Below are 22,627 nucleotides of genomic sequence, written 5' to 3'. Positions count from 1 at the left end.
ATCTCAAATTAGGAAACATATTTGAATGACTTAAATTGTACTTTTTTGAAATATTTAAATTTTACATTTTTGGAATCTCAAACTGGAACATTTTAAAGAGTCCTAACGTCACGACTTTCTTAATTAAAACAGACTGCAATCAGTCATTGAGGTGTTTATAAGTTAATAAATGGCAATAACCCCCACAACGTCAATGGAATTATGTTTTTTATCTATCCAAGCTATGATTCAGCTTAAAGTGCACTCTCTTTATAATGAATTCCAAACTAATTGGTGGCGAATTGATTTGTTCACAGTTCACATTTTTATGGGTGTAAGCATATGATAATGTCTTGTAGGAACTCATAAATGTATGTGAGATGCAAATAAAAAAAATGTGGCATTAATAAATGTTCTTTTCTATGCAAATAAGACAATTTTAATTAGTTACGATGGCTTTCGTGGGAAATTTCTGTGGGCAAAGGCAGAATAGAATTTATACAGTATGACTACAAGAGAAGCTAGACATTTATTATGGGATATTGTGTTGTCTGAACTGAATTTAACTTGTTTACATTCAGTCACGTGAATAAATAAAGTACACTTTTACTTGTGTAACTAATTATCCCCATATGTATCCATATCAGATCGGTTTACATCTTGATAACCCCTGGACAATCCGACTTCTCTTTCGACCACCTGAGCGGTTCGTTGAAAGCAAAAACAAATAAAGCAACGATTAAGCAAATAATATGTCAAACAAATTGAAATGAAATGAAATGAAATGAAAGCAGCGGCAGGGGATCATGCCAAACAGAAAATAAAGAAACACTTAAGCAAATAGACTAAAAGGCGAAGGCGAAAACAAAATGAATTGAATTGCTGGGTGACGCGTATAATGAGTCTTTTTTGGCTGCTTGTGTGCTTTGCTTTTTGGCAAGTGTACAATTGTACTAGATTTTAGTTGGCAGCACGAGAGTGGTAATCTGTGGATGTAGTAGATGAATGAGTGTAGTGAACTCACACTCGTTACCGCTCTCTGCGCCCCGGTAAACTTGAACTTGACTTTGCTGAGAGCCAGGAAACATATCTCACAGGTTGGGGACAAGTGCAGTTGCCAGAGAATTGGCCACGAACACTACAAGTTGGATACAACACCGACTATAAATAGATACCCTCGAAGCGGTCCTCTTCTTCCCGTTTGAGCGGAAATCGAGTCAACCCGCAAGATTCTTTCGCCTCGAATTCTTTTGTAGTTCCAACTCGGCCCTTGCCACCTACACATACTGCAAAATTGCGAGTGCTCTTCGATCGATCTGGTCTGATTTGATCGGATTGGATCGGGCTAACCCGTCTGATTGCCATGCGCTTGGATATCCAAAAACCCATAAATAATCAGCACTTGGGATATTTACAATTTTCAATTGTTGCCCGGCAAAAAGTATTCGAGCACTCTGCCGATTTGATTTATTGATAGACATAGACTGTGTGTGTTCGCGGGTGTCGTGGTTATATAAAATTAAATTGCACAACTAAATCGACGAGCAGCATGGGATCGCCAGCTGAATAGTTCCTTTTTAATTAACAGCTGCAAATAATATGTTAAAATGAGTTTCATCCATCCCGATGCTGGTTTAATGGGCTCCAATGGAAATGTTCCGAGTTCGTTGGAAAAGTCGGAAGCAAAAATGCAGGAGGGTCATCGTGAGAATCCTTTCAATGATCGAGTTGAAATAAAAATCGTGATGCTGAAAGTTCAGGTGATTTATTTGGATTTTACCTAAGAATTTTGCAGAACTTCAGAGAGTATAAAATTTAAATAATAGAAAATACAAATAAAATACAAAAAATGTATAGAATTTAAAAAAAAACTAAAAATTCTTATATAATATAATCAAACATCTGCAAATTTGTAAAACCAAGCGCATTTGCTATCAATATTAAGTATATGCTATGTATGACAAAGTAATGCATACCAAAGGCCATTTAGATTTTGTTAACTTAAATTACCAAATACAATAATTTTTTATCCGGCCTAAATTTTGATTCTTAAGATTAGATTTAGTAAGTGTATTTATAAGAATTTTGTCTCCCCCTTAATAGAATGATGTAAACGAGTTAATTTAAGGTGTACATCATACTAGATTTTAAAAGGTGTTTTAATTTTGTCTTTAGTAAAAACATCTTTATTTTTCCTAGCTTAATAGCATGGTGTAAGTTTGATTACTTAAGGTACACGTTAGGGCAAAAAAAAAAAGCTAAAAAACGTACATTGCTAATTTTATTTAAACTTCTGTCTCCCCCAAACTTCCGAACTCATTTAATTTTGTTCGTACATCTTCCATAAAATGTTTACATGGGCAAAGCGAAAACTTTTCTTATTGTCTTTGTGTGCTGTGCAACACGGCGTATACGAAATCAGCGTATCATCCCCCAGCAACAACAATCAGAACTTTTTGGCTAATTTGTTTGCTGCGCGTGCCAATCACAGGTCTCTATTAAAAAGAAGATACACGTGTGCACTCCGTCCCCCGCCCCCCGAAAAATCCCCCTTCCCCTAGCACTGTATTGTTGATTTTAAATTTATTAGCACAATCGCTCGAACAATGACAGTCGTCGAATGGCGTTGGCGAGGGGGGAGCGTGGAGGGGAATTTGATTTGTAAACAAACAAACAATTCGAAAGCTAACAAATTAATGACACTAACTATTGCCGCCATCGGTGATAATAATAAGAACAATAGGTGCTACTAGTAATCTATAATGTTTTGTTTTACGAGCTGTAAACCATTTAACGGCTTGCGCTTTGGGCCACAAAAGGTAACTCATTAAAAATATCTATAGAATTAAGGAAATTGAATACCATTTAATAATCAAATATTTAGTAAATGTATATTAAAATATATTGTGAAATGTTTGATTTTTGTAGTAACCTAATTAACAACTCTAATTCTCAAAATGGTGTATTTTTGAACTAGTTTTCTAGCTTAAGATTTGATTTAGCATTTTAATTGTTTAAAACAATTTAATAACTTAGTTATTGTAATTGAGATCTGGTAAATCGTTGACAAGCCGTCACCATATGTTCCAGTTTGTGTTCACATTATTTTTAATGAGTTATTAATCATTCTCAACGAAAAACCTCAAACAATAATCCGATCAGGTATCATCCTAGCACTATGGCCTATTAACTTTTTCCCCGTATAACAAGTTTTTCTGTAATATACTCCTATTACCATTTTAATGGAGAAACACAGGAGATAGTGACAGGCACGCAGTGGCACGTGCGTCATCAGTTTTGGTTCCAACTGGGCTTTATCCTCGTATTGACAGAGCCACAAAATTACCAATTAATCGAGTCAATTGCCGGAATATTTATATTTTATTTGCCAGGCATTTATGGCCCCCATTTGTGGCTAACTGAAATATGTGATAATATAATAAGCGCAATGCGATTCGCAGGGAGGCAGGTCCTGGCAGCGACTCCTTCGGGCGATAGCTTTTGTAACCTTCGCAAGGGAGTAATCCGCATGCGGAGTTGAGCAACAGCTGCTCGGCAGTAATTATTTTTTAGCTCCTAAAGCTTTGGCTTTAGTTTAGCCCGGATTCAGTGGGGCCCATTGCTTGGCGGACAACGAAAGTGAAATTGTCCACACGTGACTGGCCCCATTGAAGTATGGCTCGCGAACGAGCTCCGACTGAAGTTCCTTTGACATCGGGGAAAGCTTCTGCTTTCGTTTTCACTTTCACTTCGTGGCAGGGGAAAGCGAAGTTCAGCTGGTGGAGCTTTCGTCGCTTTTCATCGCATTTCCCTGCTTTCCGCCGCTTTTCGGCAAATCAGTTGCGCGTTGGGCGAACGCCAGCACCAAACGAGTCATTTTATAGCGCGGACGTAGCTGTGTTTTCAGTATTTCAAGAAATATTATTCGCCTTTTAGTTTTTTGGATGGTTCACAATTTGCATTTCATTTTTTATGTATTTTTAGTTGTATGATGTAACTTATTAAAAAAGCTTGGAAACTATTTCTAAAAAATTCAAATTGGAGTACATTGAACAGAAGTTTTAAATATTATGTTTTTTCATTAAACAATTTCTTTTTCTTTAATCAAATTAATATGTTAAGCCTATTTGTTTTTCCTGATTAAATTAAATTTTAATACATTAAGCGATTGAATTGCCATACCACATTAGTTGTTGGTCTGTTCTATAAACTAATTGGCAACCAAACTGAAACTCCTTAAATTGAGAACAATTAAAAGAAAGCAATTATAAGAATACAAATTTAACAGTGCGTGGAAACTACAAAAGTTCAGAGACAAATGATCTGACAGTTGCAAGTATTTAGCGAGCAATATCTCGCAATTTTGACCGGTTTCGGACGCATTATGCTAAAGGACATTGCTAGCAGCAGCGCAAACGGTAACGGAAATGGCAGCAATGGCCATAATGTTGGCAGTGGTCATGGCCTAGTCAGTGGACTCCATTCGAGCGACTCCTCCAGCGGAATTGGCAGTGTCAGCAGTGAAAAGTTGGGAACGCGCAGCGATGAGGCCAACGCCAAAAAAAGCAGCAATGGCGAAGGGAATGCCGATGACGATGAAGACGATGAAGATGATGAAGACGATGATGAGGACGAAACTACGGTATATACTCTTGCATAGTCGAGTGGATTTGGTTGGGCGAATTAGCAGCATATGCATGCGTAATTTTATGCTCGGAGATAATTATTAACCCTCAGCCACAATCTGAAATCCAAGAGGAAATTATGCGTGTGACAGCGATAAGCTGGGCGTAATTTCAAAGGGGCTTACGTTAGGGTAGGTCAATTTGTACGAACTGGAAAGACACACATTTAGTTTGGGCTGAATATAGAAAATTATAAGTGCTGTTTGAATTTGTCAAATTTTTTTATTTTTAGCTATTATTTTACATTACATTGTTAGAAACTGCTTTGGCTTAGAAAGAAAAGTTTAAATGCGATTTCTCAATGTGACATTTAACTTTCGAACGAATAGAAAAGAAAGTCAGAATGCAATTTTTAGAATTTGATTAAAAAGATTTAAGGAAAACAGAAATTAAACTGAATATGACAACATACAAACAGCATAGCATTGGGCCTTGTTTTAAGCTCTTTATTATCAGTTTGATCATAAGCAGTTACACACTGTTATCATAAGAATTATCCTCTTAAATAAGTTTATTCACTGAAAATTTACCTGTTGTTTTGTGAAAAGGGACTTAACCTTAATAATAATAAAAGAAAGGTCAATCGTGTTTAGTTTTCAATAGTGTCAAGGTCATACTATATTTATACCATTTGTAATGAAAGAGTTCGACACACCGTAGTCTGTGAATCAAATATAGCAAAAACTTTCTTTCGAGATGTTGGGAAACCCAAACTTTTGAATGGGCCTTAAAACCCCCGAAAATCCCGATGGCCTCCGACTGATCCCTGACTTCCTGGCTTGCTAGTCTGCTTGGCCTCGAATAATTCCTAAAATCCATTCAATTATTTAAACAATCATTCACAGATGCGAATAAGCACCCCAAAGGGAATTTTCGCTGGTATAAGGTAATCAGGGAATAAGAAAATGTTACCAGAGGCATCCACTAAATGAGGCAAATGGCCATTTTGACTTGCCTCTTCTTCGATAAATAGATTTTTGCCGAATGTTTCCTTTTGTGGCGGTTGTTTTTGGCCCTGTTTTTGGCAAAACAGATATCGTTGGTGCTGCCATCTACAGATATTTCACATTTATGGGACTCACTTCCCCAAGCTTTAATCTGCCATCGATGACGTCAGACAGGTTGCCTTAATTAAGTCAAGTCTTGAAACTAAACACAATTTCGCTCAGTTCTTTTCCGCTGCGTTCAGGTTAATGGTGGGCCTCCAGGTGGTTTTCGTTGGGGTTACTCCACTCATTAGTGAGTCTGTCACACGTGCTTTGGAAGTCGTGCGTATTGACTTGGGAAAATAAGAATGTGAGCACCGGCTCTGTTTAGCATGCGAATGCGATAAACGTCAAAGTCGAAACCGTGCAAGGCGATGTTCTCCCCAGATTATGTAAATTTTTCCTTTTTATTTTATTTTGCAGAGCCATATGCAAATTAGTCAATACAGGACACGCGCTTGGCTTGTGTGAAAAAAAATATATATACAAAATATTCGCAGTTTATAAAATTGATAAATTTGTTACGTCCTTGGGGTAAAAATTGTAAAATCATAGTTTTGCTTACTCTGAGGCATAATTGATCCCTGAGAGAAACGTGAACCAATTTTATTATGTAAATGGGAGAAAGTGTATTGTCGAATGGTAAATTGTAGGAGGATAGAAATGCATTTTCCTATCAAAGAATGGATTAATATTTGAATACCCGCTACTCATATTCAAACCAATTTGCCACATTTGAAAACGGATTCCTGTTTTTTGTTATGAGATTTTTGTTTAAAATATTTTGCGTTTCTTTAATCGGCTGAACCTTTCCAATTAACCCGACTCCAATTTGGCAAAGGTAATTTGCTCCAGACAGACACGCAAGTTTCCCCCTCCAGTACAAGTATTCAACGAAAATTTCCAATTCATTTCGTTTAGAGCTCGAGCTCGAGAATAAAGGCGCATGTCTCTATTGGATACATTTTCCCATCCCAGCCATTGGCCAAAGTCTGATTCAACTAGCCCTAATCGTTAATCTTACTGAACAATCGCTCGAAATCCCGAATGTAAACAAAGCAATTTGCATGGACTGACAGACGATGAATTCCCAATTTGGCGACCGAAATCGACCAGACCGGAATCACATTTCCCATGCGGGGATGGATGTTAATGAACTTTCCACAAATCAATTAGAAATGTATTTGCTTCCCTACAACGAACATATATGGTTTCATGTCATTTGTGAAGCTATTTCTTTTTGTCACAAAAAAACATCCGAAAAGGTTTATAAGTTTGTCAGAGCCCCGAAAAAATGCTGCCCATATAAACGTAAATATCAAGTATGTTGTAAAGGACAATCAGTATGCCAGTGTGGTCGTAAAGTTACGGCCCACAAATCTGAACTAACAAGCTACGCTGGACATGAATGAAAAAATATGTGCTTGTTTTTTTTTTATATATAATAAAGACAACTAGTGAAGCATCGCAGAAACTATTATTAACAGAAAATTAAAAGCTGGTGGAACACAATACTAAAGGTAAACCTTAAACCTAATATATTAAAGGGCTTTCTCATCTTTCAGCCCCATTGTCAACTAACGTTTAACTGGTTACTTTTTCTGATTTGAAAAAAAAAAAACTTTAATACCCAATCCTTTGAAGGGATTTTGTTTGAGGATGGGCATCAACAGCTCTTTTCCTGTTTATTTTGGTACAAAGTTCTAAGTCCGGTTAAGCATAGCCAACTTCAAGGTGACCCAACCTTTAAAACTTGTGGGATAAAGAATAGCTTGTCGCCTTTTTAAATCCACAAAAAAGTTAATTACATATTTTAAAATGATAAGCAGATAGGTCCTTACTGTAAACATCAACTCTTAGCTGATTTAATTGGGTTTTTGGTTGAACTCAAGTCGAGAGTCGAGGACCTGTGAAGTTTGCCTCATTTACATAAGTAAAGTGCCTCGAACTTCGTGTCCAAGTACGGCGAACTCAAAACCCAATAAATAGGGCAGGGGGAAGGCAAACTTGGGGAAGGTAAGTTCTTGGGCCAAGGGCATTGAACGACTTAATGCCAGGGGCAGCTGGCTGAAAAGTGTCATAAAACTCGCCAGTAAGGTAAACAAGAGCTACTCATAAACTTTTCCAAAGCCTAGAATGCGATTATCGCTTTTCAATTTCATCTTGGGAACTTTTACTCTGATTTGCGAAATTTCTCGGAAACTCAGTTTGCTTTCCTCCATTAATTTTGCTATACGAATTTCCGACTAATCAGCAAATTTGTTGGCATCTAAAGTGACCCAGCAGGCTGTTAAACTGGCTGAAATTAAAACAATCTCTCAACTCAGCAAAAAAAAGCTATAAGAAGGTCGGCTAGCCAAAAGTGTAGATTTCCCCTTTTTAAGTGAAACAATCAGCAAAAAAGGGCATTTACTTCTTACTCAACTATAGTTGAGTTTATAGACCTCTTTAAGGTTCTGAATCCTTTACTTTTCTGCTGGACTTGTTTTTATTTTTGGAAAGCGAACAGAACAAATAATAATGGATCAGTACTTAAAGCAATTACACGAAAACCGGGGAAAAACTCAGGAGCAAAAACCAGTTGAGCACCACAAGCAAAATACAAGACAATTGTGTAAATAAAACTGAGGAAATAAACACTGAATGGGTTTGATTGGGCGGGTTGCCTTGATGAGTGGGCGGTGGGGTGGTTGTGGGTGTGGGTCCTAAATATAAAGCAATTAAGCGTTTCATGGTTCCGTAACGGAAGTAAAAGTTGCAGTACGGCAATGACCGAGTGCAAAAAAGGCATTCAAATTCAATTGGATGAAAAGTGCCCTTAGAGGAGAGACCTTCGTGCATGCTAAAAGTGTTTTTTATGGAACTTGCTAATGGAAACATAAACATTTTATGTAGCATACATTTCAGCTGCGTTGAACAATTCTTGGCTAATATGAACAAACGTCAAAATCTATTGCTAACATTTAGTTTTTTTTAAGAAATTACTTTGCACAAATCTCAATTATACAGGGAACCTTAGAATAGACGAAGACTATAAGAACTTTCCGAAGTTACAATATCAGCTTATTATAATTACATTATGCTGATTTTCGTAAAATTGAATATATAACAACTTTTTTCCAATACAAAATTTCGTGTGCAAGACTTGGATTTGTTTTTTTAAAACTTTTAGCGGCAAGTTGAATTAAATTGTAGTACTTCGCCTTACCAAACACCATCTTATTACTCAGGATCAGCACGCAGTGTTCTGCTAATAATTCGGTTTTATTCTTTTCTATAGCCACATCACCAGATTCCCATTTCCGATTTCGAATTTAAGGATGCCTGGCCGCAGGACAATTACGTCCTTGGGTGACTGGCAGCCAAACGGCAGCAAAGTCATTGGCCAAGGCCAACTAAATTTAGTCACACACTCTGGTAAACAGACATGTGTGCCGGTTGTTTTCGTAAGCCGCTTAGTGGCTGACTTGAAATCGAAACAGAACTTCAATTTATTTGCTTAGCCAGAAGAGGAAACAACAGACACTGTGGAAATAAATCTATCAAAATTTATAGATCTTGGTAGATTTTTTTTTTTTATTTCTTTATTTCTTACTGACTTTAACGTAGTTATAAATGTAAATGTAACATAGGATATTTGTAATTTTTTACTGGGTTTTACATAGATTGAATGAGATGTTTTAGAATCTGATGTCGAAACTGCGTTTGCACTTTAATACTTTAAAAATGTTACACCGTTTAGTTTTCAATAAACTTACTAACAGAGTTGGTTCTCAAAATACCTTTTTGTTGTAAAAAAGGAATGTCGTTTTTAAAGGGTCATGAATAAATAAATTTTTTTTTCTTTTTTAATATCAAAATAAATACAATGAATAATAAAGCTTTACGATAGTATTAATATAGTTAGAGTTTCTTAAACTTAAATGTTATCAAAACCAGCTGCTACTTTTTAAATTACTTTTGTTTTTAAATTATTTGACTGCCAACCAAAAGAAGGTATATACTTTTTGTAAACTATTAGATATATACCGCATCTTCGTACTCGCATAACTTCGTTACCAACGAATATTTTCCTAAATATTTATGGGGAGCAAAATAAAAGTACACTACCAATTTTGCCGACGTCTTATTTCCATAGGTGTTTATTCGTCTGTCAAATCTCTGCCATTTAAATCGCAAATGATACCAAAAAAAAACAAGAAAGAAAGCAAACTTCGGCAAGCCGAAGTTCATATACCCTTGCAGCTATCGCAAGAATTAAATATTTTTGAAAACATTAAAATTATGATTTACTTGCGTATATGTTTAAAAACATTGAAGCTATGATTGTTCTTTTATATATTTTTATTATTTGTATGGGAGCTATATGATATAGTCGTCCGATTTTGATGAAATTTAAACCATAATTCTGAAATATTTAACCATTGCTATATGTCGAAGAACTAAAAAAAAAATTAAAAAACAGCAAAGTTATAATTTTTTTCAATTATTTTTCCGATTGTTCCTATGGGAGCTATATGCTATAGTCGTCCGATTTTGATGAAATTTAAAACTTAATTCTGAAATATTTAACCATTACTATATCTCGAAGAACTAAACAAAAAATTAAAAAACAGAAAAGTTATAATTTTTTTTCATTTATTTTTCGGATTGTTCCTATGGGAGCTATATGCTATAGTCGTCCGATTTTGATGAAATTTAAACCGTAAATTAGAAATATTTTACCATTTCTATATGTCAAAGAACTAAACAAAAAATTAAAAAACAGCAAAGTTATAATTTTTTTTCATTTATTTTTCCGATTGTTCCTATAGGAGCTATATGCTATAGTCGTCCGATCCGGCTCGTTCCGACTTATATACTACCTGCAATAGGAAGACAACTTTTGGGAAAGTTTCAAGCAGATAGCTTTAAAACTGAGAGACTAGTTTGCATATAAACGGACGGACAGACGGACAGACGGACGGACAGACGGACATGGCTAGATCGACTCTACTAGTGATGCTGATCAAGAATATATATACTTTATAGGGTCGGAAACGTCTCCTTCACTGCGTTGCAAACTTCTGACTGAAATTATAATACCCTCTGCAAGGGTATAAAAAACAAATCCAGACAGAAATAAGGAGACAAACAGCGGAAAGCTTTCAAAGCAATTGAAACGCTGCTGAAATTGAACAGAACGGAGGAGAAGGAATTCACCCCTCACAAAATGTATGCATATCCTTCATTTAGGCATGCCAAAAATCTTAGCATTTCGAGGGAATCAAAGGCAGAGTCCATAATTTCTGGCTTCTTATGTAGGCCCAATCGACTTTCATCTGGATGCCTTTGAAAGGAAGACGACCTGCCCCACAAGGATTTGCTGTGGGTGAGCTGTCAGATTCAATTGCTGGGACACATATTTATGTGTCTCCGATTTCGGAGACAAAAGTGAAAAAGGAAGCAAGTCATAAATCGTGCCGACAAATTGTGGGTGTTTTGAAAAAATTCCAAACAAAAAGGGGAATGCCCTTTAAATTACAGTCCTTGAAAGTTCACATTTTCCTTTCTTGTTATTTTTCCATCGGTGCTGTGCTTTGTAGTTCAAGGTGCTAAATAACATTTCATAACATTAGGAAATGTGTCTTTGTGTCATCGTTTGGCCCTTGAAGGCAAATTTCACTTGTCACCTTGACGTTGGCACATATTATTTATTTATTTAGCATTTTTTGGACTCACTATTCTTTGGCAATGAATGAAGGTGATGGAGAACACTTGACTAAACAGTAGGCGACGCCAACTTAAATAACATTAAAACAGTTTATGGACTAGGCTATAAACGAAGCAATTAAGAAGTTAATAAAGGGTGGTGTTGGTATATATCGCTTTTCGTCGCTTTTATAGCACTGATAAAAGTTGGTTGGCCCACTCTTCCAATCCTTCAATATGCCATAACCATGCCAAACACTTACCACACCCATGAGCATATGAGCATATATGCGTATGTGGGCATAAAAACAATCTGCAATACATTACGCATACGCCACGCTGTGCCAAATTGTTTCGACAGTTGGGAGCGAGCGAATGTTTATGACTCTCCGCCATAGAAGACATTTGCATACACGTGCCGAGCGTGGGAGCGAAAGAGATGCAATAATCCATCTATATATACGACGCAGACATCCAACTCGGTATTATCGCCTGGATTTTGTAAATTATGGCCCACACATTCTGGCCACTCGGGGGTCAAAAGCTGGGCGCAAACTGCGCGAAGCCAGAGAAACTAATCAAATATTTATGCTAGCTTCGTCTGGCTCAACGTCTGGTCTCGATATCGTGACTACGCTAACTCGAATAGCTCATATTGGCTTTGATGGCAGCAACAAGTTATGGCGACTTGGACACTCCATTGCATGTCCATGTCCCCAGCCACAAAATAATTGAACTAGACCACTTCCAGTAAGTGAGTATCTATTTTCAGGCAATTTAATTACACGCTATTTTGACAGCCATTTGGGAAACTTTGGTTAACAAACTCTGTAATTATGTAACGTATAACAAGGTTTGACTAGAAGCTTTAAGGGAAACATAATGATTTCTATACAGCAATTTAACATCACTTTATTTTTCGGTCATAAACGTCGTTTGAGAGATGCACATTTCAATTTGGGATGCAAGTTAAATAAATCAACAGAATTTTTAAAACGAGATTGGCTTTAATTTTTTTACAATTACCAAATTTGATTGTAATTTTAATTTTTTTTTATACCCTTTACTCATAAAGTATTTGGTGAAAAGTGTGTAACTGGAAGCGTGTTTGACTCTATAAATTACATATATTCTTGATCAGAATCAATAGCCGAGTCAATCCTTTCATATGAACGTCAAAGTCTCGGAAACTATAAAAAACTAGAGATTTGGGATTTGATGAGCAGAATCTAGTCATTCTTATGTCTGTCACCCTGAGACATGATAGAGATTAGTTATTAGTTTCGGTCATATCTAACGGTAGTCACAAACATTTTTCAAATCGGGCTTTTATCTTAGAAGTTATTGCGTCAATAAGTCCTCAGCCGCCGCTCAGCTATTTGCTTGAAAATTATAAGGCTATAAAAATATAACTTTAATGTGTTTTTATTTTATACGAATATAGCGATAATGTAGTGGAATAATATTACAGAATAACGTTTTAATTTTATAAAGATCGGACTACGAATTCATATAACTGTCATAAAAAAAATCATATATTATTATTATAAGTCTGCAACTTTACACTAATTTTGATTTATGCATTCAATATAAAATCAAGTAAGACATAATGTCAGTCATAATGGTACATCCTTATAACAGTAAATAATTGTTAGTGTTCTCTCTTCGCTTGAAGAGATTTTTCTTTATTTAACATGCATACGAGCATACGATCTAGTTACTCGTATTTTGCTTTATTTTAATCCTTGTCCTGCTTCATCAGGAATTTTATTGATGCATAAACAATGCTCAGACAGCCAGAAAAGACAGAAACACAAGCACATTAGGGCGCCTCAGCTGCTGGATGTCAACAGAATTTGGCTGGGCTTTTCACTTACCAGCAACAGTAGCGAATAATACAGCAGTCTTTCCCTTTTGCCCTTTTGCCCTTTTCCCAGCTCCTCCAGCACTTAAAGCCATTCTGCTACCTGTTTGCCAGAGGGCACAAAACAGCAATCCCAGCAAGAAACACTCTATCTCTGGCCTGGCATTGCTCCAATTAACTGTGGCGTCCATTGTTGTCAACGCTTCCACATTTTTTCATTCCAAAAAAAAAAGCATTCAACTTTATGGCCATGTGTGGGTGCCCATTGTTGTTGAGGGGAAGTCTTGGAAATCAGAGTGTTGTCGTCGTTACCTGAAGATTGTTAGGCCAAACAATTAATTAATCACTAGGCCGTGCTAATGGGTAAACGATACATTTGCTTAGTGGAAAATAAGCTGTTTTTCTTTCGGCTTTCACTTAATGCCAGCCCTTATCGGTAAACTAGATTTTGTTTGATTTCTGGTTCAATGAAACAAGGCTATTTAGGCGAACTTTAAAGTTTGGGACACACTTTTTTATTGCAGCGATGTGATATAGTCTCCTGTTTAAGTCTTAAGCCATATACAAATAAATAAAAAGTTGAGCTTCTGATAAAATAGAATAGCAAAAAAATCTGCATATTTCTCAACCGAGATTTGACATTGTGAATATATCAAGAAATAACATGCAAAATAAATGCTAGTCACTTGTATTCTAATCAATAAGGCTTTCCTTAAAGCCAAACCAATTACCAATTTTTTGCTGTGAAAATTTGCAATATTTTGCAACCTAAGACAACATTTTTATTGAATATTCCTCTCATTATTTGGCCACCAGAAGCGAACTCATATTTCCATTATAGAAGCCAAATGAGCTTCCCCATTTTGGCTTCAATTACCAAATTTCCATCCTTGCAAACAATAGACTTCCCAGCGTTTCGCTGTTTCATATACGCCACCATCTGCTTTTCGCAGGGGAACGCTTTCAATTGAATCGGGTAAAGCAATAAATAAGTTGATGAAATCTGAAGGAGGGCGTACTCCTCTGGGAGTGTAAACAAGTATACGTAGCGGCAATTGGTTTCGGCCCGAAAAAAAAAAACAATTTCCCCACTAGTTTGCCATCTAAGTGATCCTCATCAAGCAGATAATTGGAACTGCCTGAGGCAGATTTATAGTGGCTGTCATGAATTTCTTTAATTATGATTGAGGGAGTTGGCAATCTGGCCAGCCCTTAGGGTGCTCCATCAGTCATCCAGCAAGGACAAGGACAAGATGCCTCCTGTGCTGGAGCACAGCCACGCGGATGCGACTTATGAATAATTTATAGCCGAGTGTTTGGGGATTTTGTGCTTTGTTAAATAATCGGTTGCAAGGCGACATAGTTTAAAATTCTTAAAAACATTTTAAATGTGTTTTACTGCCTTTAAATTTGAGTTCTGAAATTGTGTTGGTAAAAAGCCCTTAACGTATTGAAAATGTAAACAATTGCCTTATTACATAAGTGAATCACCTTGACAGCCAGTATATTGAACCATTTGGCACGTGACGCATAAAGTTTAACTAGCCATCGAGCCTTTTCCAACCTTAAACTGATATAAACTAACAGACGCAGGCAATCGGCATTAACCTTGGCGATATTTGCACAAGTGCTGGCATTCGTCAAAAACAGAAATAAGCCCAACAAAAAATTAAGATACAAAAACGAATTCATTTTATTGACGCATAAAAGTAGACAAACGCTGTCTGAACTGAAGGACTTATAAAATGATTGCATACTTCTGGACGTCGAGTTCTGGGGATCCTTTAGACTTTGCCTCCGTCAAAGGAACGAAATTTTAAGGAACTTTTCTCCTTTTGTTTTTATTTTCGTCCCACGGTTTTTCTTTTTTGATTTGCATATGTACATGTATTATTCATAATCCGCAAAGCCATGCCTTAACCAATACGAATCCTTTACTCACCTGCCCTAACTTTTGCCTTTGAAGGTCACCATTTTTAATGGTTGCTTTAGGACCATCGGCATTTTCGATATTCAAGCTTCAGGTAAACATTTTTTAAGGACCATGTATATATGTATGTTAATGGTCGTTTTAAACATGACACACTCGAAAAATAAAAACTATAATGACGACAAAAGCGACAGTAAAAATAATAATAACAACGCAAAAACACGACGCAACCAAGGGAATTGTTTGCAATTGTTTGGCAAGAACATCTGAATAATGTTTGTGCGGGAAAGGAGATGTTTGGGTTTGTGGCTTAGGGAAATTGTCAGCCCAAAAATGGTAAAACAAAATGGAAGTCGTAAACGGTTTCACTTTCCAAGCTGAGAAAAAACGATACATGAGTACTTTTAATTAGGGAAATATAATTAAAATGAATAATGGTACAAAATAAATGTAATGGTTACGCGATGTGAAAATGGCCAAAAATTAGTTTAAAGTTAAATTTTTCTTGTAGGTCTTTTTTAATTGTTTTTATTTAATAACTTAATGTAGTTGTTCTAATCCTGTTTGGCCTTGGGCATATACATTTCGTGTTGAAAGGCAATTACTTTTGGGGTCTTATGGGTGACATTTAAGCTTATGCAAATGAAAAGTAAAACTTACAAACCACAAATAGTTAGGCAAACAATTGGAAAAGTAGTCCGCATATGTGTGGAATCTAGGCGTATTATTTACATTCGCTGTGACAGCTGTGATTAAATAAAAATTTAATGAAACCATGTCATTTAAGTAATCCCATTTGAAAATTCTGTATGTGTGGAATCCAAAAGGCAACTGCTGTGCCGTTCATGTTTTAAAATTACTAGAAAATAAAAAGAAAGTCGTCCTAGAACGAAAGTGATGCATATCCACTTGGCACTGCAATTTATGTTTATTATACGCCCAGCTGCAGTCGGGGGAGTTAGTTAGTGGGTGTGCGAGTTCTTCGACTTCCAGACGCTACAGGCTCAGCAATTGCTACACTCGAGTGCCCCAAGGACATTCAGGATAATCAGGGGAATGCCACTGAATTATTGGCTCTTGTCTGGATATCGTTGGCTGGGAGTCCAAGCTGTGCCAAGACCATTTTAGACAAGTGTACTTCAAAGCGAAATAAACTACAAACATTGAATAGAGCCGATAAATGTAATAAAATCTTTGAAAATAAATCTTTAGTTAATAGGTAATATCTGCTTATACTTAAATTGAAGAAACTTTAAAGGAACTATGCTCTCTCGTAATCAAATTATATCAACATATTAAAGTTAAAAAGTTCGATATTTAGTAGAATATTTAACATGTGGGGAATTTATTATATCCGTTGTACACCGGACATTTTTTTTAGTTGGTTAGTTCAGTTTTTTAATAGTTCTTCTTTTTGTTTTATCTTTAAAATGGGTGAACAAAATTCAAATTATTCAAGGGGAACAATGGGAATAGATTCATCTACTGCTGCAAATTTAACTTTTCGTACAATTAAAAAAAAAAAATCTATTCAAGGAATCAAAGAATTAACTGATAGGAACCAGTAAACAATTTTTTCAATTACAAAATTTTTAATTCGGGTTGGTTGAAATGTACAAATAAGGTACATAAAAAATACAATGCTTTGAAGACATTTCTTTAAAGCCCCCAATTATGTGTATTTTCACATGTAAAATTACACATAATGCCTAATAATACCCTGGCTTAAAATTTATAACAATTTTAGTTCAAACTTTTACAACAAATAGCAAATAGGCAACAAATAGCAAAAACTGTAATTGCAATTTATTTCTCATATTTTCCCTCGCAGGCAGAGTCCCCTCTTCTGCCCCTGAAGGACGACGTCGAGCCATCGCACCCACGAGTCCACGACTCCTCGCACATATCAGCCAGTAGGTCACCCCACCAGTACCGCACCTTAGCCGGCGACCTCGAGCCGCCGTCCCAGCAGCACTCGCCACCCACTTGCGCGCCCAGCGAGCTGACCAGCTCTCCAAACTCCCAGCCGCCGTCCAGTGGGGAAAATACGGAAGGAGAGGCCAACAACAACAACAACAACAACAACAACAACAGCACTAGCAACAACAACAACAGCCACGAGTTCTATAAGCACCTTTCGGGCACTGGAATACCCATTGCCACGCACAAGCAGCAGCACGAATATCAGCTCTATCCCAACGACACCTTCGCTCGTTTGGAGGGAAAGTCGCCGAGGCCAAACACCAAGATGCAGACCAAAGTGGATGCTGTGGGCAGGATCACCGGTCCTTGGGGCAAGTGGCAGCTGCGAACCGTACTCCTGATCTTCCTCTGCAAGATACCGTCCTCATGGTTCATGGCATGCATCATTTTCACGGCCCCAGCACCGCGACATGGGGAGTTCTTCTGCAAGCCACCGAACACAATTGGAGCCCAGAACCAGACGCAGTGGATCAAGGTGTCGCATCCGCAGAAGGAGGAGAGCGATGATCAGGAGTTCAGCATTGACTTTTGCAACGTGTACCAGGATGCGCAGGAGCATGCCCACCACTACTACAACTACGAGAACAGCGAGCAGGAGCCGCGGGTGTGGGAGAAGCCCCTGCACCGCAACTCCAACGTGATCCCCTGCACGGAGTTCCAGCACGAGGCCGACTACCACTCGGTGGTCACCCAGTATGATCTGGTCTGCTCCCGGGACATCCTCGTCTCGGTCACGCAGTTCTTCCATCTCTTTGGTGTCCTCACCGGCGGCATCCTAGCCAATCATCTGCTCAAATAGTAAGTTCAGGGCGATGTGTTGGTAGTAAATAGTTAAGGAAACAGCTTTGGGGTTAAATGGTAAAAAAGTTAGTAACGGATTGGGTTAGTAATAGGTTACGTAATCAGCTTTTACTCCTTGTCAAATACCGATTCTCAGTGTCAAGGAAATCGATTGAAACATTTTTGTACCCTTGCAGGTTTTGACACCCTATAATGTACATATATAGCCATGTCTGTCCGTTCAACTCCATGAAACTTTCCCAAAAGTTGTCTTTATTATTATTTTGCAGTTTTTCAGAATTACGGAATTAATTTTAGAAAAAATCGGACAACTATTTCATATATGTTACTCGCATAAAAACAACCAAAAAACTAAAATCAAAAATGTATTAATACTTTTAAATTAATAAACAAAAAAAACTTTTGGACATAATTTACATGATAGCTTAAATGTACGCTTTTAGTTTTGTTCAAATCGAAAATCAAGATGTCAAGCTGAAAATTCTCATATACTCAGGGTTTTTAAACAAATACGCATATAAATCGAATTTTAATATTTTCAAGAATATTTAATTTTTGCAAAAGCTGTAAGAGTGTATAAACTTCGGCTTGCAGAAATTTGCTTTCTTTCTTGTTCTGAGTTTTTATTTACTGTGCATTCCTTTGAAAATCCATCACTTATGGCTTATTAACCTTAAAGCACTTTTATAAAATCAATAAAGCTTAAAAATGTTGTTTTGCTAATTTCTTTCCCTAGCTTCAGTCCTCGAAACGTGATGCTCTTTGGAATGATCACTCAGATATTTTGCGGCAACCTCACGGGGCATGTGGCGTCCTACGAACTTCACGTGTTTTTCCGCTGCCTCTCCGCCGTTTGCTGTGCCCAGATGTACACCGCCGGTGGCCAAATCAGTGAGTTCTCTGGCCATTTGTCTTACTCGGTGACAATATCTGATCGATTGTGATTCTCCTTCCGCAGTGGCAGACATAACGGGTGGCAAGTACCGCACCTGCGTGTCCACGCTCTTCGAGCAGTTTTGGTCCATTGGCGTGATGATGCTACCCGGAGTGGCTAGCTTCTGGTCCAGCTGGTCACACCTCTACATGGCCATCTCGTGGCCCACTGTGATACTCATCTATTTGTGGCAGTAAGTAGTAAAACTACATTGGAAATTTGAAAACTCAACTCCCTAAAAATATAACAAAGCTTGTTGCATACTTAGAAATGTTTATTTTAGGTTCTTTTTAGTTAAACAGTGTAAACTCTAAGCTTCACCAAAACCTGAGGCAATATTTAAAAGTTACATTCACTTCATTTAAAAGCATACATTTTTGACTTTGCTGTTTTGTTTAGCCAAAACTGTATACCTTTATACAATAGCAAATTTTAGTTAGAATATTCCAAGTTATTTAAGGAGGCCCTAAAAAGTATTGTGGTGAATCCATAGAAAGTCTGTCCATATGCCGCTCTTTCCGTTAGAAATTAGACTTATATTGTTAATTTGTTTTATATAGGAGAGTTTTTTTTTTGCTTAACTGATCACTCTTGTGATATATGGAATAAAAGAAAACAAGCATATTATTATTGAAGCTAACTGAACTAACTAAACTCCAAAAAAAAGCTGAAAGTTTAGTTTCAAAATAGTGGGTCTTGAAAACAAACTAAAGACATTATTAAAATATAAAATATAATAATAATACCTATTTTTTTAGTTTAATTTTTTTAACGAAGAATCTAATACTATGGTCTAAGGCCGTATTTTTAAGCCACATAAGTTTTACTTTGATACTTGGTATTAATTTAATAGTAATCTTATTAATAAATTGTTCATATAGTTTAAAATTCATTTAACAAAATTAATTGAATTTCTTGAACTTAAAAAGATAATATCAAAACAAAATAAAAATAGCAACAAATGTACAAAAACAAAAATACTATTTGCTTATTTGCGTTTTTGCTAAGGATTTATTTTAATTCAATAGAACTTAAAATTCTTATATCTGTACTATATACTATTGGTTTAATTTAGTTGACTTTTGAGTTTTTGTGATTAATCTCTTAACTCTCTAAGTATTTATTTTAAATACATTTTTAGAACTTAAAAATCGTATATCAGTAAAAATTTTCTATTTGCTGATTAAGTTTTGCTGTTTAATCTCTTAAAAACTATTATAATTAAAAATATTTAACCCCTCCTGCTTAATCTCCATACCTTAAAATTATAACATTTATTTTGTTTCCTCTTGACTGATTCACGTATCTTTGTTTCCAGGTGGATTCCCGACTCGCCGCGCTGGCTGATCGCCCGCGGACGCACCCAGGACGCCAAGAAGATCCTGCTGGAGTGCGCCGAGGTGAACGGGACGCGGTACAACCTGCCCCACGACATCGACAAGCAGCTGGAGCTGCAGGCGCAGACGGCGATGGACGCGCCGCCCCCGAGTGGCTGGTGGTCCATCTGGAAGGGGGACCGGGCGGTGCGGCACATGGTGTGCGTGCATCTGGCCTGGTCGCTCTACATCGTCGTCTACTACGGCATGCTGCTCAACATTCGCTCCTTCAGCCGCGACCATCTGTACATCAACACCTTCGTCGCAGGCTTCAGCGAGATGATGGGCACCTTCATCGGTCTCTTCCTGATCCTGAAGACCACCCGCAAATGGCTGTGGACGGGCCTTTTCAACATCGTGGCAGGCTGCATAGCCTACTGTGGCTGGCTGGTGCCGAAGCCCAGTGTGATTGGACTGGACGCGAATGTGGCCCTGCTCATGTGCTCGGCCATGGTCTCCAAGATGGCCATCTCCACAACGCTTAGCATATTAACAACCTGCACGGTGGAACTGGTCACGGATGACAAAAAGAAAATCACCTCCTTTTCCACAATTTGCTGGGCGCGCTTTTGGCTGCTGGGAGCACCGTTCGTTGGATCGACAGTGGTCTTCGGACAGCTCATTCCCCAGACGGCCTTCGCCTCGCTGGCCATTGTCGGTGGCCTGTGCACCTCGCTCATAAGCAGTCCCAGAACACATCCCATCTCGACACCTGCTTCACCGGCTGCCCAGGGGGCCCAGAACATGGCCTCCCAGTTCACCATCATCGACGGCATGGACAACAAGGGCTACCTGCCCACCTCCCAGCCGATCCACTCGAACAGCACCATTAGGAAACTGACCACGCCGCAATCGAATCTACCTCCACAACTGATGCCCGGCATTTGGACGACCAAAGTAACCGAGGATGGCCCACCAATGTGAACAGATTTTCAAAGTGACGATGGGTTGAAGTGATGTTAGGTCAGGAGGCATTTCTGTAGCCAGGCTAAGAGCCTCTAGGATAATACTAAGGAGAAGCAGATGTTCAAAAGTAAGCTATTGCTAAATTTGCAGCTAGGACCTTGATTTGGTTCACTTTGGTGGTGCTGTGACCTGCAAACTATAGTCTACAAATTTGATAAACACTATACTTATAGCCTGTTAATTAGAATTGAGGGCATACTCTTTTGTAAGGCACATTAGCAAAGTTTCCCAAGGATAACGTCAAGTTAAGTCTTTTGGCACTCTTAAGTAGGAGCTCAACTTTACCCCAAATCTAAGTGCTCATGAAGACAAAGGTACATTTTTAAGTAGGCAAACTCTTAATCTTAAAGCTGTGGAATAAAGTCATAAACCATAAAATCTTGAAAGGGAAAAGACGCTCGCAAATGTAACTTATTAGTAATGCGCTGGAAATAGCAAAAAAAATTATATATATTTTTTTCATTAACATTAACTTTAGGGCATAGTTTATTTAGTAAATCCGGAAGGCCATGAAAGCACTCGAGTCTGGGATAAGCTTCAGCGCAGCCATAATTAGTAGTCTCATAAGCATATAAATCAAGTGTGGAACAAGCCTTGGGACAAGGATTAGCCCAGTATTACGCAGTCACTATTAAACCAAAACCAAAACAGAACCGTACCGAATCGAACCTCATGTAGAACCCACTGCACAGACAAACCAACATTAAATGGTGATCCTTCTAAAGGCCTGTGGTTCCACATTTCAGTGATTGTGTTGCAAACACCTGGAGAGAATTACATGAAAAGACATATAAGAGTAGTTACACAATAATTACATATTATGGACAATTTTAATTAATTACCTTATCTATGATAAAACTAATTGATTATATAGAAGAAAACAATAATTTTAGAGTACACATTAATTACTTTATTACCATTATGTATTATGATTATCAATTACCAAGCTAATTTGCTATAAATCAATTAGTAGTTTTTCAGGTCTTACGTACATACAAACCTCTAAATATAAAATATTTTTAAAGTTGCATCATCTAGTACATACGCTTAGGAACTTGTTGAATGTTATCTGATAATGGTTACTACATGAATGGAAATGTTATACGTGGCAAAGAGCAATATTTTTTTAATAAAGCATCCCCATAAGAACAAATTGATTGTTTTTAATTGTTAAATGAATCAACGAATGGTTGAGACATACATATCTCCTGGCAGCTAAAACTTTCTCTCTGGGAAAATAAACTGGCATCTATTCTTTTCTTGCTGACTTTAGTTACATTGCTTTAAGGGCTTATATACAGTAAGAATTCAAATAAAATATTTTTTTTATTGTTTTATTTTACATATAACTAACAATATACACTGAAAATGAATATTTTTGAAGTTACACCCAAATTTTAAAAAGCGTTTCAGAGTGTTTGCAAGTACGAGT

General features: G+C 37.3%; 1 protein-coding gene across 2 annotated transcripts; it reads left to right on the top strand.

Annotated features, from left to right (window-relative positions):
* The first annotated feature begins 1,571 nt into the window (after positions 1–1,571).
* Positions 1,572–22,348, top strand: LOC108141205 (solute carrier family 22 member 3). 2 transcript variants are annotated; one of them, XM_017264452.2, is made up of 5 exons: positions 1,572–1,739; positions 16,967–17,916; positions 18,656–18,810; positions 18,878–19,046; positions 20,172–22,348. In XM_017264452.2, exons 1-5 carry the CDS (start codon positions 1,587–1,589, stop codon positions 21,151–21,153), a joined length of 2,409 nt encoding a protein of 802 aa, XP_017119941.1. In that variant the 5' UTR covers positions 1,572–1,586; the 3' UTR covers positions 21,154–22,348. The 2 variants fall into 2 exon arrangements, with proteins under 2 accessions (XP_017119941.1, XP_017119939.1); XM_017264450.2 differs by lacking the exon at positions 1,572–1,739 and adding an exon at positions 4,131–4,621.
* Positions 22,349–22,627: the final 279 nt, after the last annotated feature.

This window comes from Drosophila elegans, unplaced genomic scaffold (genome assembly GCF_018152505.1).
Source record: "Drosophila elegans isolate 14027-0461.03 unplaced genomic scaffold, ASM1815250v1 contig_476, whole genome shotgun sequence".
Classification (NCBI taxonomy): Eukaryota; Metazoa; Arthropoda; class Insecta; order Diptera; family Drosophilidae; genus Drosophila; species Drosophila elegans.
The sequence above is the reverse complement of the archived record's forward strand: the minus strand, read 5'-3'. Positions and strand labels throughout refer to the sequence as shown.

Coding starts and splice junctions, on each gene's coding strand:
- LOC108141205 (XM_017264450.2), top strand. CDS start 4,364: ATGCTAAAGGACATTGCTAGCAGCAGCGCAAACGGTAACGGAAATGGC. Junction 4,622..16,966: donor ATGATGAGGACGAAACTACG/GTATATACTCTT, acceptor TTTCCCTCGCAG/GCAGAGTCCCCTCTTCTGCC. Junction 17,917..18,655: donor GCCAATCATCTGCTCAAATA/GTAAGTTCAGGG, acceptor TTCTTTCCCTAG/CTTCAGTCCTCGAAACGTGA.